We start from the raw sequence: 19,798 nt of genomic DNA on the forward strand, positions 1-19,798 counted from the left end.
TCATTCTGACAGGTGTAAAGTCATATCTCATTGTGGTTTTGATACATATTTCCCCTGATGGCACATCTTTTCATGTGTCTGTTGGCCATCCATATGTCTTCTTTGAAAAAATGTTCAGGTCAGGTGCCCCTTGGATTACTTGTATTTCTTTGACATTCTGACCGATTATGATGAACTGAAGTCCATAGTTTATTCAGATGTCATTAGTTGTTACCTAACACCTTTTCTGTGTCCCACGATCCCATCCATACTGCTGTAGTTTTGTTAATTTTTGTATTTACACCACTATTTCTTTTTCTCTCCTGACAGGTGTACAATATGTTTCAGCACCAGAGCCTTGGAAGTAAAGTGAACATTCAAGTTACCAAGCTTGTCCTGCTACGACAACGGCCTGTAAGTCCCCAGGGACGCCCTTTAGAGTGTGCAGATGGTGCAACTGGTCTTGAAGTTCCTTGCTTGCTTGTTGAGTGCTCAGGAGACCGTCAGTCATGTCTGTAGGCCCCGGCTTTGCACATGGCAACAGCATGCCCTGGACCAGGGCCTGGGGGTGTCAAGAGGAGGAGGGCAGGTACTATGACTCGAAGCTTGGTGAGCACATAATCTGCTTGGAGCCTCGAGGGAGCCCTGAGCAGTGGACCTATGCACATCTCACGTGTGCAGGGCTGGATGGGGAGGCCTTTGGAAGCCCATGGCTATCCTTCTGGAGCTATCTCTCAGTCTTAGACCAACTTGGATTCACTGTAGCATTGTTTTCTGGTCTTTCAGTTGAGTGTTTCCACATGACAGTGTCACCTTGCAGAGGCAGGCAATGAACTTGATAATGGGAGACCAGTGTTTGGTTGGGTACACTGTTCAGTTTGCCAAATAAAAAGAGAGAGAGAGAGGGAGACAGAGACAGAGACAGAGACTACTTCTCTTAAATAACATAGTCTTCATTTGAACTTACAAATAAGGCCCTAGTGGCCTCTCTCTGGGTCTCTGCATCTTTCTACCAGCATTAGGTTTGTATTTGGGAGACACATGTCACTGAATAATGTCCCAGCAAGCAGCTGTCTCCACACTATATTCTGAGATAAACTCGGGCTTCCCTGGGTGTTTGCTTCTTTAACTGTCCTCTCCCACCCCTGATTTATTTTAGGCCAAATTGTCCATCGGGCACCATGGTGAGCGGTCCCTGGAGAGCTTCTGTCACTGGCAGAATGAGGAATATGGAGGAGCCCGATACCTCGGCAACAATCAGGTTCCAGGAGGAAAGGATGATACGCCCCCTGTGGATGCCGCTGTGTTTGTGACCAGGTACAGCTTCATTTGGCCTGTAGCTGGAAACGTGACAGGAAAAAGACATTTCCCTCTTTGGAGAGGAATAGAGGGCAGTTTGCTAGGAATTCAGGCTTGGAAATCAGACCTGGGGCCCCCTCTCTGAGCCTCAGTTTCCTCATCAGTAAAATGGGGATAAATGATAGTACTTACCTCTGAGTTATGAGGATTCAGTGAACATGGGAAATGCTTTTCTTTTTTTTTTTAATGTTTATTTAATTTTTAGAGAGAGTCAGAGAGAGAGAGGGAGGGAGAGAGGGAGAACGCTAGTGGGGGAGGAGCAGAGAGAGAGAGAGAGAGAGAGAGAGAGAATTTGAAGCAGGCTCTGCAATATCTGTGCACAGCCTGATGTGGGGCTTTAACTCACAAACCAGGAGATCATGACCTGACCCGAAGTTGGACACTGAGCCAGCTGAGCAACCCAGGCGCTCACTGCCTGGCCCAGAGTAAGGACATGATAAATGTTAGCCATAATTGCTGCCATTGCTATTATTAATATAAAAGTACTGAAATCCTGGTTACCCAAGAGTCCCAAGCAAATTCATCTACTATCTCTCCCTTACGCCAAATATAATGCTCACTGGGGAAGAGCTAACCTGTGTCTGAGGCTGCCTCCAGACTGGATTAAGCATGCTAGTATGGGGACTGTGGATACTCCGAGCTCCCGTAGGAGGAAGTCCACATCGGTACACGTGTGCTGTGTGCACAGCTCCATCCACGGGACACTCTCAGGATAACAGCAGTGGGCAGGGATGCCTGGGGAATTCACATGGTGGTTTTACTTGAAGTAGGGAGCTGAGCTTCCTTGTAGACTACAGAGCTGGACTTTTCTAGACTGGGAGGGAAACCAGGGACATAGCAGCGGACAACAGAAACTAAGGACAGCTTTCCACACAGGCAGCAGCAATGCTATCTTAGTCTGGTAGGCCTGCAGTAATAAATTACCACCAACTGGGTGGCTCCAAACAACAGAAATTTACTCTTTCACCGTTCTGGGGGCCAGAAGTCCAAGGTCAAGGTGTGGGCAGGACTGTGCTCTCTCAGAAGGCTCTAGGCGAGAGTCCTTGATTCCTTCTTCCTAACTTCCAGTGATTGCTGGCACTCCTTGGCCTTTTTCACCTTGTAGATGCATCATTCCAACCTCACCTTTGGAATGCTAAACTTCCAAGGTCACTACTTTGAACGTGGTTTGTAGCAAAGGTATATAAAATGTACAGATTCTGATGTTTATGAGAACTTTCCCCATGTAGTGTCTTCCCTGCAGTTTCATTCCTTGTCTGGGTCAAGAAAGCACGTGCAAGTGGTCTTGGTTTGGGGAGAGTAGCTACCTTCCCCCCACCCCCACTTTTTTTTTTCCTAGAGGCAATAAATGTCACTGAAATCAGTGTTGACAAAGCTTCTGGATGAGCTCTTTCATAAAATGCCATCTGCAGAGGTGCACGCACCCTCAGCCTGAGAATTCTAGCTTTCTTTTCTTTTTCCTGCTTCCAACAAGCTTATTTACCATATTGGAAATACTTTGTGTAAAAATGTTGGCTTTATACATCTCACATCTATTAGGATGGCTACTACCAAAAACAAACACAATAACCAGTGTTGGCGAGGACTCGGAACCTCTTCCTTGTGCAATCCTGGTGGGGCTGTAAAATGGTGCGGCTGCTGGGGAGAACAGTATGGAGGCTCCTCAAAATATTTAATACAGAATTACCAAATATACGGTCCAGCAATCCTACTTCTGAGTATATACACAAAAGCATCAAAAGGAGGGTTTCAAAGATTTGTGTACCTATGTTCCTAGCAGCATGACTCATAATAGCTAAAAAGAGGAAACAGCTGAGGTGTCCTTCGATGGATGAATGGATAAACAAAACAATGGTCCATCCATACAGTGAAATATTATTGTTCAGCCTTATAAAGGAAGGATGTCTTGTCACATGTGACAGCATGGATGGATCTGGAGGGGATTACGCTAAGAGAAACACACCAGTCACAAAAAGAGCAATGTATGATTTTACTTACACGAGGAACCTAGAACAGTTTAATTCATAGACACAGGATGTAGAGCTGGAGAGAAGAGGGAATAGGAAGTTAGCATTTAAAGGATATAGTTTCAGTTTTGCAAGACGGAAAGAGTTCTGGAGATTCATCGCACAATGTTACAAACACATTCAACATCACCGAACTGTACACTTGAAAAAGTTCTAAGATAGTAAATTTTATGTTCTGTGTATTTCATCACAATAAAACAATTTACCATTTTTTTTCTAGTTAAGCACTTAAGGGGTCTGGGGAGAAGGGGAATGGTCCTGAATGCTGGGGGGGAGGTGGTTCTGAATACAGGTGCTGGGGAGGAGGGGGATGTCTGGTGTCCCCGGAAAGCAAGGTTCCTTCTGCTGCAAGGCAGCACCAGTGTGAAGGCATCCTGCGTCTGCGTTCCCTGAGGCCAGCCTAGGAGCTGGGATTTTCTTTCCCCATTTCGCACCGACATCTAACGGGCTACCTGAGCAGTCGTGCTTCCTCTTACCTGCTTCTGCGGAGCTGCTGGACTGAAGCAGCCAGTGCCCAGCCCACTCGCTGGGTGCTCACAGCTGTTGAATTCAAGACCTCCCAGAAGGACAGGGGAGGCAGTGCTGGAGTCGGGGCTGGGAGCCGAGTTGGCTGAGACGCATTGTTTAATAATTAGAGGCCTGGAGCTGCAGTTCTCTCAGTTGGGATACTAACAGACTGATGTTTTCACGTGGAAATTGGGTGCGAGACAGCTGTTGCTCTTGAGAAACAGCCCCTTCCTCCTGGAGTAATCTGAGCTGAGGGTCTAATCACAGCCGGCACAGGCCACGTGTTGTTTGGGGGCCAGGGTCCCCCAGTCCGGGGACTGAGACTGGCCAACGCAAGAGTTTCTTCCCCGCCCCTCCCTTATGGGCTGTAGCTGAGCCCAAGAGTGCGTTCTCCTGGACACCCCCCAGCCCTGCAGATGGCCAGCCACAGGGATGTGAGCATGACCTCATGTCCAGCCAGAGCTGCTGAGCCAGAAGCCACAGAAGCTGGCTTTCTGGCAGCTGAGTCCTGTCTGGGCCTAGGAAACACCTCCACGTGAGTGGAGTCTGGGACCACGCGGGACCCGCACAGAGGACCGGGCTCCAGGAGGCTTCGGCACCTGGCACAGCTTTACCTTTGGTCCTGCGTCTCCCTCAGGAAGCCAGGAACATAGATTTCCCCCTAAACCTGGCTCTGTGCTCCTGGGAAACACCTGGAGCAAACAGGCAGGGCCAGCTTGGAGCTCAGCCACCGGTACACCTCCTGCCATCGCTGGACCTTCCCCTCCGCCTAACTCCATCCCGCTCTCCAGGAATGTCTTCGCTCCAGGCTCTGACCAAGAGGGCCTCTTGCAGGCGTTGCTGATGGCGAGGGCTCTGTGAGTGTCTGTGGACCATCACATTACATTTTCTTGAGTTTCCAAACACTGGGGAGACCAGGCCACCAAGAAGCTCACAGGGCACGTTGAAACTGTCTGGAAATGTACGTCTGCCAAAAATAAAGGAGCCACTATTTATTAAGCCCCAACTGTATGCCAAGGCAATCAGTTATGCACAAGATTAGCTACATAAATCGTGGGGCCCAGTGCAGAATGAAAATGTGGGGACTCCATGTTACAAATACTTTCAAGATGGTAATAGCAGAGCAGTAAAAACCAGGTTGGAGGACCAGAAGCTTCTGAGCGCACAGCTCACATAGCCACGAAGCACGCCAAGTCATGGAGGTCCAGACAGCCTTCCTTCTTCTGAGGAACAAGCAGTGGAAAGGGAATGGACTAGAGAGTGTAGATTGCGTTGGGACCTCAGTTGAATCCTATAGCCCCTGAAAGTGGGTTTGGCATGAATTTGCAGTGGGAGCAGGATTACCTGGAGATGAAGTTGCCCCTGCAGCAAAATGGCTTGTGTTTTCTTTTCTGAGAAACAACATTGAACAGGAAGGAAAGAGAAGATTCAAATTTTAGCTGACTCTTTTAAGACAGAATTCTTTTTAATTATTTTTTTTAATGTTTATTACTTTGAGAGCGAGAGACACAGAGTGAGCAGGATATGGGCAGAGAGAGAGAGGGAGACACAAAATCTGAAGCTGTGCTGACAGTTCAGAGCCTGATGTGGGGCTCAAACTCACGAACCATGAGATCATGACCTGAGTCGAAGTCGGATGCTTAACTGAGCTACCCAGGCGCCCCTAAGCCAATATTCTAATTGAACTCTCATGGGATGAGAGAACACACAATGCCCCTGTCATCCAGCAGTGCTGGCTATCTCCAAGATAACGCCCATGAAGTGGGCACCATCTTCTACTCAGTTCTGTTTAGTTCTTGATCATGAGACTGGTGGTCATGCGTGATTTCTCCTTTTGCCCAGGCTTCAGTTGCTCACTCTGGGAAACCCTGGAAAAAGGCATTGAGCCAACTTGTTCATTTAAGTGGGAGGAGTGTCAGATGAAGAATGTTGAGTTGGGGTCAGATCCATACCATAGCAGTGAGCATATATATGTCCGTAATTTTACTTGTTTGGTTTGCTCTCTGCCCTACTTCTTCCTGGCACTGTCTACTGCCTATTAGTCTTTTAAAAGATCATCTTTTTTTTTTTTTTAAGTTTTAATTCCAGTTAACATGCAATGTTATATTAGTTTTAGATGTACAGTATAGTGATTCAACACTTCGATACATCACCCTGTGCTCATCACAAGTGTACTGTTTAATCCCCATCACCACCCCCCTATGGTAACCATCAGTTTTTTCTCTATCATTGAGAGTCTGTTTCTTGGTTTCTTTCTCTCTCTCTCACTCTCTCTCTTTTTCCCTTTGCTTGTTTGTTTTGTTTCTTAAATTCTACCTGTGAGAGAAATCATATGAAATTTGTCTTTCTCTGACTGGCTTATTTCACTTAGCTTTATACTCTCTAGCCCCATCCATGTCATTGCAAATGGCAAGATTTCATTCTTTTTGTGGCTGAATAATAATCCATTGCATGTCTACACCACATCTTCTGTATCTATTCATCAATCGATGGACATTTGGGCTGCTTCCGTAGCTTGGTTATTGTACATAATACTGCTATAAGCCTGGGGGTGCATGTATCTCTTTGAATTAGTGTTTTTGTATTCTCACTACTGGGCATTTACCCAAAGAATACAAAAACACTAAAGGTCGTCTTTGACAAAAACAAACAAACAAACAAAAACCTCAAGGCTTCCTTTTATGGCTCCTGAGGTTATCCTATCTCCATTTCCATGAAAGTTCCCTCGGTTTTGGAGTGAGGTTATGAAAAATGTGGGGTTCTTGAAAGCTTCCTTTTTCCACTTGTTAAAATTATTTTATAATTGATGATAAAAACAGAAGGGCTTGTTAGGATAAAATTAGAAACTTGTAGTAAAGCAGAACCTGTTGACCAGTTTCAGGGCCAACACCTTCCAAGCTGCCCCAGCCTCCTCCTGGGGTTGCGGGCTATCCCACACATCTGGTTCCATACCAGGACTCCAAATGGAATCTGAGGGTCTAAGTAGGCAGGTGGAGTCTTTGACAAGCCTTAGGTGAGCCTGAAACAAACCAGAGTCAGGAACACACAGGCTTTGCTCTGTCCCCAGGGGATCCCACACAGCACTGAGAGGCATCAGGTATGGGTTACACTTTGGACACAGATTCAACAGAACACACTACACATTGGATTGGGATTGACATGGAGGGAGAAGGAGAGATGACCATACAAAGTTAGGTTAGGGAGTACCACATGGTCTTCTCTGTCATTGTGCCCTCTGTAAACAACAGGTCAGATCATTCCCTGAGAATAGATTGTGACAGAGGGAAGGAGAGGAAGTGAGGACACTGATGCCAGGGGACAGAGTGTTAGAAAGGGGACAGATGGCCCAACCCAGATCTGCCATGTTCTTTCACAGCTTGGCTTAGTGCCGACTAGCTTGTCCGGTTGGCTTGTCCAGAAGAACTTTGAAAGTAAAGTGAGATGTGGCTTCAGAGCACCCCTTGTAAGCCTGAAGGAGTTGAAGGGAGCAGGTGCTTTCTGTCAGCCCTCCATGGGCCTTCATGAGAAAACAAGCATGGGGCCTTGGAGGACCAGGCCACTGCTCTTCACACCCAGTCCCAGCCAGGACACTGCCCCAACCGCTGATCTGGTCAGCCCCTAACTGTGAGAACTTTGGGAAAGTATCATGGGAACACTCTGGTTTTGGAAAAGAAGGGCCCAGACCTGTTGTTTCACACATGAGTGGCTAGAGGTCATAGCGACCCCCTTACACCTATAGAACTGGGGCTGGACCAGCTGTTGAGCGTATTTGCTCTTCCCACACAGCCACACACCCAGGGACCCTGGGACCCTGGGAAGCTTTAAAGCACATAACTTTAAGACATTCCTTTTTGTTGTCTTCTCCTGTAAGTGCCACTTGGTCACTTCAGCATCTAGCGCCAGTTGCTACCCACATAGAGTAGCTTGGGGAAGTCACTATAGTTTGATTATAGTGAATATTAATTGTCTCTGATGCATGACTTGCAAACATCTTCTTTGAGAACTTTCAATTGTTGGGAGGGAGCCCTCCCAGAAACTGAGTGTTAGGTGGAGTCATTGAATTGTAAAAAGGGGGCTCTATGTGGGGATAACTGGGCCTACAGGGTGGGAACTGTGGATGGGTTACTCCTGACAAATGGGTAATTGGTGTTTGTCACTATAACCTGGGACACCCGAACCCATAACAGAACAGGACGACCAATCAGGCTTCACTGACAATGTTTTCTTCTCCCATTCTTGGGGGCGACTGCATACACCTGACCAGGTCTGTCTTTGTTTTTTTTCAGGACAGATTTCTGCGTACACAAAGACGAACCGTGTGACACTGTTGGTAAGTCTAAAGGCTGAATGGTAATAATTTAAGGGGCTGCCGACCCCCTGTGATAATCTCGAGATAATCCCCTGGTAACACTTCCAGTCTGGAGGAGCCGTCCTGAGACACACTCTGCCTTTTCTGTTGCCTCTTTTCTTGTAAATTGGCTCTTTGACTTTATTTTACTTCATTTTTTCCCCCTGCAAAATGTTGAGGTGGCTCATGGCAGAAGACGTCCAAATGGATGCTTAATAAGGAGGATATGAAAAGTTAAACCATAGGTGCCACCATGCTGCCCATAGGTGATGGTGCTTGGGGGCACATTTGGCTCTGAGACTCTTGGTCACTCATGCGGGAGGGGAACCCCCTCACTGAGTTACACAGTTGTCATGAGACAAAGGCTCATTACCCTCGTGCACGTGGGTGATCTTTACCAAGTGTCCTAAGAGGTGACTGTAGGGTGGGTGACACTGGTCTCCTCTGCCAGCCTGGGCACCAGGCTCATTGATTTCTGGTCAAATGATACTGAGACCAACACGTGGCACCAGCAAGGCACATTTTTCTTCTTCCCCTTCCCTCCCTCCTCCACTTTTGCTTCCTCCCCCAGCTTTTTCTTTGCCGTTTTCCTTTCTCTCCTCTCCTCAGTTGTGTCTGGCTTGTTGTTGACATGTCGTAGGTTTCAAACAGGAACCAGTCTTTGGGCTTAGAAATACAGCACGTGGCTAACAGAGGAAACACTAAGACAGTTTCCGATTTTGACTGCTATAGCACTAACCTTTATCCACCAGGAGGCTGAAATACTGCACCACCAAGAGCAAGATTCTGACCTTGATGTGCTTTGAATTGTAGGGAAACAGTATAGGATTGACAAATATATATATTATTGTGGAAATCAAATGTTTAAGAACCCATGCTTCCTAGGGAGTCCTGACGGTGGGTAATCCTGAGCCTTTGCTCTGGCTCTGCCAAATATGAGCTGGCTGACCTTGATCATTTTAAACTAGGTGGCCTAAAAGGCCCTTCAAAATCAAGTATGATGAGGGGTGCCTGGGTGGTTCAGTCTAAGCATCAGACTTCGGTTCAGGTCATGATCTTACAGTTTGTGAGTTCAAGCCCCTTGTTGGGCTCTGTGCTGACAGCTCAGAGCCTGGAGCCTGCTTCTGATTTTGTGTCTCCCTCTCTCTGCCCCTCCCCTGCTTGTGTGTAGGTGCTCTTTATCTCTCAAAATAGATAAATAAACATTAAAATAAAATCTAGTATAATGATAGCTAGACATGTTACATTTTAGAGTTTCCAAAATGATTTTTTTTTATGTTCTATTCCATCAGTCGGCTAAATAAATCTGGGAGACAGGTGTGAAAAACGGACCCACCAATCCATGCTTCATTGTCCGGGGCTGTCTCCATAAAGGACTCACTATGCAAATGTATCGTGAAATCGACTCCAACAGAGGGTTAGCAGACACCCATTGCAGTCCCAGTCCCGCTGGGGCTTCAGGAAGACCAGTCTCCCTTGGCTGAGCTGCAAAAGCATGTACTATCTCAAAGAGTGGCTGTTCCTTCCAGGCATTTGTTCACAAATCAGCTTCTGTACTTCTGCCCAGCAGGGGGTGGGTGGGGGTGGGGGCCTGCTCCAGGCCCCTCCCACTCCCTGTGCTAGCCTCTGAGGAGATACTGACCCCTCACATTGCTCTTGCCTTTACGTCTTTCCCAGAAGACTCTGCAGCAGGCAGAGCTAAGCTCTGCCCTTCATCTGTGTGACCTTCAGTGCCTGGCACAGGGCTTTCAAGGCTCAGTCACCACTGTTAGTTGAATGAATGAATGCATGCATGCATGCATGCATGCAGATGAAGGAATTCCAGCATTTCCAAATAATATGCATTTTATCGCATGGTTTTCTTTCATATGATTTATAGTTGGCTTTCTTTTTCTTTGGAATATATAACTTTTTATATCAACCATCAATTGTGATTATGTACTCTATTTCAGGCCCTCTGTTAGAGCAGACAGCTAGTTAGTTCTGTCTTCCTTCTCCTAAACCACATCACCTTGCTACTTACAGTCATCTGCTAAGGCTACTCTAACAAAGTACCATAGATGGGCAGCTTAAACAACAGAAATTTATTGTCTCATGCTTTTAGAGGCTGAAAGTCCAAGATCAACGTTTCCGCCCTGTTGATTTCTCCTTGAAGCCTCTCCCCTCGGTGTGCAGATGGCTGCCTTCTCCCCCGTGTCCTTACTTGCACTTTCTTGTGTGTGTCTGTGTCCTGATCGCCTTTTTTTTTTTAAAGGTAATTATTTATTTTGAGAGAGAGAGAGAGAGAGAGAGAATCCCAAGCAAGCCCCACCCCGTTAGCACAAAGCCCTATGTGGGGCTCGAACTCAAGGACCATGAGACCATGACCTAAGTCGAAACCAAGAGTCGGACACTTAACCGACTGAGTCACCCAGGCACCCCTGATCACCTCTTCTTTCATGGATACCAGTTATCTTCCATTAATGCTCTGCTCTCATGACCTCATTTAACCTTCATTACCTTTTAAAACCTCTGTCCCCCAATACATTTACGTTGGGAGTTAGCACTCCAGCATAGGAATTTAGGGGCGGGGGGCAATATAATACAATCCACAACACTATTCCCTTGACACTGTGCATGCTGCTGGGGAAATCTTACGTCCTTGTGTGACCTCCCAGATGTGCGTGTCTCATTTCCTCCACAAAGTCTCTTAATTGCACGGACCAGCTGTAATAATTCTTTATGTGACAGCCGGTTAGCTCAGGGCTGAACTAGCCCTGTCTCTTACTTCCTTATTGCATGCTCTTTCCAATACCTCAGTGATTTTCAGTTTTTACAAAGGAAATGAATCCCTTCCTTTAAAAAAAAAAATAGTTACATGATGCTTTTGTTTTAATGTGTCATAATTTATTTGTACTATTAAGTCAGTTCGTAAGAACAGCGGTGAGTCCATGAAGAGAAAAATTTGAAAGCTGGGCTTAGGACAGGCTTCTAGCAGTCTCATTTGATCTGTTTCTGTGCTTTTTTAACTTTTTGTTTTGAAATAATTATAAAATAGCTGAAGGTTGCCAGAGTAATTCTTGTACCTATCACCCCGCTTCTTCCCATGGTTACATCTTATGTAACCGTAGTGTTATTTCCAAAACCAGGAAATTGATAGGCACAATGCAATGAGCTAGACTACAGATTCTACTCAGATTTCACAGGGGTTTTGCATGAACCCCTTTTGGGGTATGTTTTTACATATGCTTCTATGACATCTTATCACATATATAGATACTCATCCAATCCCTGGAAGAGTCAGGAGCAGAACCGGTCCATCACCTCCAAGCAGCCCCCTTGGGCTGCTCCTATAGAATCTTCCTCCCTCACCATCCCTCCGGTTCTCTAACCCCTGGCTACCATGTATCTGTATTCCATCTCTGTAATTTTGTCATTCCAGTATCCGACTTAGTTTTGTATTTTGTTTTGATTCCACGGAATGGAAAAAATAATCTGAATCACATAGATATGTGGGTTGCCAGTGCTAAGGGATTTTGAACAGCTGCCTTGAAATCTCAGGATCCAGCTCTGGCGGGAGGGGCTGTGCCCTGGCTTCTGCAGAAAATGAGATAATGCGGTACCTTGAGAAACCAGGAAAGCTTGGGCATCGCCAGTGTTTTATAACTTGGCATATTATAGTGTTTTTGTGTGTGTGTGTGTGTGTGTGCACTTTCTTGTTTTGATTAGGGTATAATTTACAGGAAAGGGTGCAAATCTTGGTGAAATTTTAAGTTATGTCTGTGCTTTTTTTGTATTCGTTAAAATAGTTTTAAAGCTGCATTTTGAATTCTATTTTAACCTATTTTTAAATGATGGTAAATGTATATAACATAAAATTTGTACATAAAATCTTAGCCATTTTTAACTGTGTGTTTCAGTGACATTAAGTACACCCACACTGTTATGCAATCATATGTCTGTACTCTCAAAAACACTGCACAGATTAAGGTGGAATGTCATCTGACCCCTTCAAAGTTTCCCTCCTGCCCCCAAAGGTAACTTACTGTTGTAAATGTTTTGATTACTGTTCTGTAAAGTAGCTTAAACAGATTAGCTTTTTTATCTATTAAATTTGAATGATCGCTTTAAGAGTCCCTCATAGTGGAATTTGGTGTTCTGTTAAAAATACTTACCCTCAAAAAGGTGCTTGGGTGGCTCAATTGGTTAAGTATTTGACTTCAGCTCAGGTCATAATCTCACGGTTCGAGAGTTCAAGCCCTGCCTTGGGCTCTGTGCTGCCAGCTCAGAGCCTGGAGCCTGATTTGGATTCTGTGTCTCCCCCTCTCTTTGCCCCTCCTGCACTCACACTCTGTGCTTCTCTCTCTCAAAAATAAATAAACATTAAAAAAAATTAAAAATTCTTCCCCTCTATGTTGCTCAGACTGCATTAGCCCATTTCAGCAGACAAGGACCCTGAATGTGAGGAGCAGGGTAAAAGGGTGTTCATCAGAAAGGAGCTGCCCATGACAGTGGCAGATCTGGTGGCAACACAGCAACCCAGGCAGCCCCAGAAGGTGACCTCCCATAGACACCATGTGGAGGTCAGTGGCAGGGCCTGCGGGGAATGGCCTCCATCTCTCCCCATAGCCACCTGCTTGTCACCAGCTCCCAGGTCTGCCATAGGTCATCTGCACTGGGCATGAGGGGGGCCCTGACTCTTTGGGCTTCCATAGGGGAAGCAATAGTGCTTCCCACAACAATGCATGGGAAGGAGTTCTCCATGGGGAGGGGGTGATGGTCAGCATGCTGTAGCCGAGGGGAAGGATGGATGCTGGGAATTCCAGAACCACCAATGTCTACTACATCCTTTTAGTAAAGATTGAAATTTGAGAAACCAGCATGTCTGCAGCTTACTGTTCGTGCACATCACAAGGGTCCTACTAAGCTAGGCAAGAGAGGCTTTCCTGGCCCTAACGAAGGTGGTCCTGACCCCAGAGGGGGCTCACCAAACTCCAGCACACTGGGTAGGGATTTGCCTACACAGATTGAGTGAACAGGCTTTTAAAACCATCATACCTAATGGACCCTCCCTCCCAGCTCTGGAAGGAGAGGGGATGGCACCATAGAGGTTCTGCTGATCTCTACCTTGGAGGAGGACACACACAAGGAGAGGAGACAGCTCAAGGCAGGAGGATCTGGAAAAACAGCTTCATCCCTAAGGGAAGTAGCTGTGCCCCTCACTGGTGCAGGAGGGGGGTCCTTACTTTGCACATTACAGACCTTGCCTTTGTGGGGGTGGGGGGGTGGGCTTTTCCTCTGTTGAATTGCTTCACCTTGAGCCGTTGGCTTTGCTGCTAGCATCCTGAGAAATGCTGTCCTAGGTGAGAAGGGGTGAGGAGAGCTCAGGTGTATGAATAGGTAAGACCTCTGGAAGCCATTGTTGGACATCCACGTTCCCACAGTCCTCTTCCCGACACACACCTCTGCAGCCTGGATGACCAGACACATGTCGGTTCCATGGCATTTGTTCTGCTCCCACACTTAGCTGTAAACTGAGCTGTGGTGATTTTTTTTTTTTTTTTTTTTTTGGATAATCACCTTATTCAAGCTTCACTAATTTAATTACTGAGATTTATAGTTTTCCTCATTTGCTTTCATTTTTTTAATTAATGGAAAAGCCACCTTAACCCAACACCACTGCCAAGTCAAGGGATGTGATAATCCTGCACAAAGGACAATGGAAATGTTTGACGGCTTGTGAAATGTTTCATACACAAGGCCAGAGAGATGCTACTGAGGGGCTCTAAGACTGGTCTGTGCTCTGGGGCCCTGCTGCTCTGCACTGAGGGTCCCATGGCTGTCCCTGGACATGGGAGGAAGGAGCCCTTCCCTGTGTGGGCCACAGCACCAGTGCTAAACTCCCTGATAGGTCTGGGCAGCTCAATGGGGGCTTCATGGATATGGCCACTGACCTCCACATAGCAGCTCTGTCAATGAGGGAGGAAGGGCAGAAAGGAGCATCACCCACCAGGATGAAGGTTTTGGGGAATGATGTTTCTGCTTCGAAGTCTGTTTCAGTCCAGCCTACACAAGGCCACGGAAGGAAGATGTGCTGGGGAACCGGTGAGAGACGAGGTAGGGTGGGGCTAATGTCCTAACACTGCACCTGTTGGGTTCTTATTAAGTGCATCAAGGAGGGGAAGTTCTGAGCCATGTCATCAGGGCTTAGACAAGAAAGTTATGCCACTTTGTATGTATAAAAACAAACATCAAAATTTATCTCTATGGCTATACTTTATCTGCTCCACATTCATCACCTTGGAAGACCTTTGGTTATTCCAGTCCTGGGGCTAGGGCTGAAAAAAGTATATAGATTCCTACCCCCCACCCCCGACCCCCAACTTTGTGGCATTTCCTTCAGAGTGCACAGTCATTTTTGTGTGTTTTCGTGGTAGTGTTAAGTCTTCATTCTATGAGGGTGTTTTTGAATTGTAGAGATCTCAAGGTTCTGTTTGCCAAATGAGGCTGGAAAGTACTGTTTGAGATAAAAATACAAAAAAGTTTTATTCATAAGACTTAAGCTTTGGGTTTCTTTGTTTCTGAGAGCTTTCCTATGGGTTTGTTTGCTTTATTGTGTTACTCTCTGTGACCTTACAGAAGTTAGGGTTCAATTTTCCACAAAACTGTTTGTCAGAAGTAGTCTCAGATGATTGCCTCTGATTACCCCATTGAATGAATAAGTTCTTATGTGTTTTCCTTATAACCCCACCCCATGCTGGGCACATGCTGCTTCAATGTCAGGCTTACCCACACTGTGTCCTTTGTGTCTACTCTGAGAGGCTTACAGAGGAGAAGGCATACTATTCAATGACATGTTAGTTGTCCTAAATCAGATGACCTTAGGTCTTCAGCAAATTCATCTGTGTTTTAGAAGTTATATTGGTATTTATAGTTAGGCTCTTGACCACGATATGTGATTTTTTAGAGGTTTTATGAAAGGTTTCAATTTTGGAAATCAAATATGCTTGCATCTAGCAATCAGGGAAACAGACTGTTTGGGCAAGTGCTGCCTTCCTCATCATACAATAAAAGAAAAAAAAAGTCCATCCCTTTAAGAGGGTTAGGAAAGTTGCATTCTGTTAATGTTAGAGCTTTGCTCCCCAGAAATTCAGCTTGGATTTTCTGGGAAAGCTAAATAATATATACTTCAGTAATCTGGCTTCTTCTCTCACCCATTCAGCTTTAAATGTAGGCATAGAGCATTTTCTGAAAAATGATAACTAAGTTGTATCTGGCTGGATGTTGGAGAGGGTCTTCTAAAAGACTTTCCTAGGAGCTGCCATGCCTAAGGAGAACAGAAGGAGACAAGAACAAGGTGGCCCTGGGGAGCTTCCTGCCTGTTTACCTCTGCATGGCTATCCTGTGGTGTGACTTGAAAATAGTGACTGGGAGAATAAAAAGGTGAATGAATGTGTGTGTGTGTGTGTGTGTGTGTGTGTGTGTGTGTATACACACATGCCTTGAAACATATGCCTAACTGCATGCATGTATGGTAGAAGTGTGTGTACATACTTCTTGCACATTGAAGCCTGGAGGGGCTTCCTTTGTGCCCACAGAATTTTGTGAGTTCCCCAGAAGGGAGTTGCCCTGAGAAGGCCTGCCTGCCCTGGCGATAACACAAGAAGCCAGGGCGGGAGCTTTCTGTTTGGGACTTGGCGGGAAGTCCACGCAGAAACCAGTTGCCCCAGGGGACCAAATTCAACTTTTCTTCATTCTTGTGCCAGGGTCATGTTCAAGGTTACATAATGGCCGAAATACATTTTAAAATGGTGAAAATACATGGGTCTGTTTTGCGTGGGGTAGGCTTCTGCCAGCCCTTTGGAGATTGCAACTCTATTTATTTTGGAGCTACACAGAGACCAACAAAACACATAGCCATGCTTGATTGCCTTTGGGGCTGGAAAGCAAGAGGGCTGAAGAGGAAAAAGCCTGGCCCCTACAGGGTTTCCAGCTGTGGCCCTTCAAATGTAGGCTTTGGGATCCTCTTCTATGTTCAGCTCAGAAAGTGGGTACTTTTCCCGCTTGTGGAAAGTGTCCTTCCCCAAGACTGCTAATTAGCCCCTTCCCAGGTTCTGTGCTCAGGTGGCTTGAAGGGGGTTCTGAAACAGATGCCCTTCCAGTTAGGTGGCCTTTCACCTGCACGTGATGCTGGTAACATTGGCGTCAGGCCACAGTCTGCCACCCTGTCATTTATCATGGGTCTTGGCATGATATGGACAGAGGCTGGCTGTCTCCATTGCTCTGCCTATGTTTCCATTTCTCATGGCCAAAGGAGTGCTTTATGATTAGCTTGGCATAAAGTGGGATGCTTCATCTCATTATGGTACTGCTCTTCCTCAAGTCATGCAATTCTCAGTCCCAACCCTTTATTAACTTTGTGAGAAACAATAACAACAAAAACCCTCTCTGAATGGGGGCAGGGGGCGGGGGGAAGGGGGAAGGGACAAGGAGTAGAATCTTAAACAGGAAATGAGGTCTTTGTGAGATGCCTTTTGTATGATTGTGAATCTTTAAGCGCTCTTGGAGACTGCATGCCTCCTGCTCTTTGAAAGCCTCAGGAGTGAGCAGGAGGTGAGGAGCCCAGCTTTACATCTGCAGTGGGTCCAGTGAGAACAAAGAATCGGAGACGTGCTCCCACTGCTACTTTCTTTACAGTGTGACCTTTGTGGTGGTCCCTTTTACCACCCCAAAAGTCCCATCATCTCCACAGTGAGCACTGAACCATCCTCAGGGACTGTGGTTGGCTTAGTGTGATGGTCTGAGCATTGGCCCTGTAGCTAAACCCTGGCTCGGGTCCTGCCTCCGCCAGTGTCCTTGCTTGAGTCATCTAAAATCTCCAACTCTGTTTTCTCATCTGTAGAATGGGAGTAATAGTACCCAGAGTAATTCTGAAGGTTAAACAAGATGATGGATCACACCCATTAGGATGGCTGTTGCCTAAAAGAATCCCAGAAAATAACAAGTGATGGTGAAGATGACAGGAGCTGTTGTATGCTGCTAGAGGGAACGTATGGTTCATCTGCTATGGACAACAGGATGGCAGTTCCTCAAAAAATAAAAATATATCATCTAGGAATTCCTTTTCTGGGTATTCCGCCCAAAAGAAATGGAACTTGAGCAGTTATTTGTACATCCACGTTCATAGCAGCATTATTCACAAAGAAGCAACTCAGGGTATCCTTTGAACAATGAACAGACACATGGATATTATTCAGCCTTAAAAACAAAGGATTTTCTGAAATATGCTATAACATGGATAAAACTTGAAGACATTAGGCTAAATGAAATAAGCCTGTCACAAAAAGACAAAGAACGTATGTTCCACTTATGTGAAGTTCCTAGAGTCTTCAACATCACAGACAATGTAGGATTGTAGTTGCCAGGTGTTCAAGAGGAGGGAGTGTGGAGAGTTAGTGTTTGCTGAGTGTAGAGTTACAGTTTGGAAAGATGGAAAAGCTCTCAAGATGGATGGTGGTGATGGTTACAGTGTTACACAACAATGTGAATGCATTTAAAGTTATTGAACTGTACACTTAGAAATGGTTAAAATGGTAAACTTTATGTTATATATACTTTATCACAATTTTTTAAGTGAGTTGACCAAAAGAGCAAAGTTATGAATTTTATTCACTACCCCTTCTTCTCAAGGATTTCTTTTCAGAAAAATCGATCAGGATGGGAGAACTGCAGTTCTCAGAGAAGGGGGTTCTTGTGCTCTCCTCCCTGGGGGGCTGGGTGGGAGGTGATGAGACAGAACAGGATGAGGCTTTAGGTGGGGGGAAGAGGGAAGAGAGGAGAGAGAATTCTGAACAGCATTGCTAGGGGGCTGAATTGTCGTGCTTTCTTTAATATTCTTGAGAGATGCAAGTAGGGATTAGGAGACCCTTTGCAAGTTTCTTTGGTTGCTAGGTATGTTTCTTTGGCTTAGATTCCAGGGTCAGATTGGACCATGCAGGCTCTGAGACTTAGTGAATTTATTGCTGATATTTTTGGACCATGAGGCCATAATTGTCTGTGTCTGGCATTTAAGTCTTGTCTTTATAGTTGAGTCAAGAATTCACTTTCTCAGTGACTGCTCAACAGTTGGACTCATGGTGTACAGTGCTGGGGTTGGTCACACTCAAGCCATGTGGTTGGTGCTCAGACTTAACCACAGGGTAGAATGTGTGTGACCTTCCAGAGGCAGAACTATAATTTGGGGAAGAATGTTTGTTTGTTGCTTGTATATTTCAGGTAGTTTACCAGAATCCCGTGGTCTTTATGGGCTCCTTAAATTGAAGGACCCCCAGTTCTCCTGTATGAAGTTGAAAGTTGGCTCTGAATTTTCTAGCTCACTTTCTATAAATATGCAGCTTAGGACTTAGGAGTGCTTCAGGACAGGGAGAGGAGATTATGTCAGGCCATCCTGTTGTTCTGTTCTGTTGCACAGACACCAGATCTGGGCCTGGCTGTTATTTAGGGTTTGGATTCAAACAACCTTTGGAATTACTGGCATGGACAACTTGGATCAGAAATTCCTGACAAGTGCTGTTGGGCGGGGTGGGTGTGGGGGGCTCCACTGATACATCAGAAAGCTAAGTCCTGGCTAGGAAGGGGCTGAGTCCCTGGCTAGGAAGGGGCTAAGTCTTGGTTAGAAAGGGCTGAGTCCCAGTTAGGAGGGACAGAGTCATGGTTAGGAAGGGGCTGAGTCTTAGTTGGGAAGGGGTTGAGTCCTGGTTGGGAAGGAACTGAGTCCTCATTAGGAAGGGCTGAGTCCTAGTTAGAAGAGAGTGAGTTCTGATTAGGAGGGACTTAGTCCTTGTTAGGAAGGACTGAGTCATGGTTAGGAAGAAGCTGAGTCCTGTTTGGGAAAGGGCTGAGCCATGATTAGGAAGGGACTGAATCCTGGTTAGGAGGGACTGAGTCATGGTTAGGAAGGGACTGAATCCTGATTAGGAAGGGGCTGAATCCTAGTTAGGAGGGACTGAATCCTGGTTAGGAGGGGACGTGAGTCCTAGTTAGGAAGAGCTGAGTCATGGTTAGGGAGAGCTATGCCCTGGCTAGGAAGCAACTGAATTTTTTTAGGACATGTTGTCAACAGAGTCCAGGGTGTTATGGAAAGACTGCTAGCTGATATCCACACACATTTTTTTCTCTCTGAGTGATTACATTTCCCCACCTGCCTAGCAGTAGTGTGGCTAAATGACTGCCTTGTCTAGTGGGAAGGAGAGTAGAAGTGATTTCCAGTTATGGACCTGACAAACCTCTGTGAATAGTATTAGAGGTTCTTTCTCCATTGGATGACTGGCAAAGGTCCCCCAGGGAGCCACAGCCATGAGCCCTAAAACATTGGATGCTATGTGAGTGAGAAGTCAAGTGTGTGTGGAGACTCTGAAATTTGAAGTTTTGCCTGCTACTGCGCTCACCTCTGATGACCAGAAATTCCAGAGTCTGAGTGTGTGTAAGACTCTGTCCTTGAGGTAATTGGCAGTCCCAGTACAGTGAGGACCTCTGTCTCTGGTGCCCTGATAGGAGAGTTGCACTGTCTCCACATTCAGGCTGGAAGGAACAAGTCTGG

At 45.9% G+C, this 19,798-nt stretch overlaps 1 protein-coding gene across 1 annotated transcript in view; it reads left to right on the forward strand.

The window, feature by feature from the left end:
• Window positions 1–19,798, forward strand: part of ADAMTS17 (ADAM metallopeptidase with thrombospondin type 1 motif 17) — a 335,406-nt gene that overhangs the window by 70,465 nt on the left and 245,143 nt on the right. The window contains exons 5-7 of the mRNA XM_039235081.1: window positions 310–393; window positions 1,139–1,296; window positions 8,159–8,202. Of these exons, the coding sequence (XP_039091012.1) occupies window positions 310–393; window positions 1,139–1,296; window positions 8,159–8,202 (286 nt within the window). The remainder of the gene's footprint in view (window positions 1–309; window positions 394–1,138; window positions 1,297–8,158; window positions 8,203–19,798) is intronic.

This window comes from Hyaena hyaena, unplaced genomic scaffold, assembly GCF_003009895.1.
Source record: "Hyaena hyaena isolate Hyena2069 unplaced genomic scaffold, ASM300989v1 scaffold_95, whole genome shotgun sequence".
In the NCBI taxonomy this organism is placed as follows: domain Eukaryota; kingdom Metazoa; phylum Chordata; class Mammalia; order Carnivora; family Hyaenidae; genus Hyaena; species Hyaena hyaena.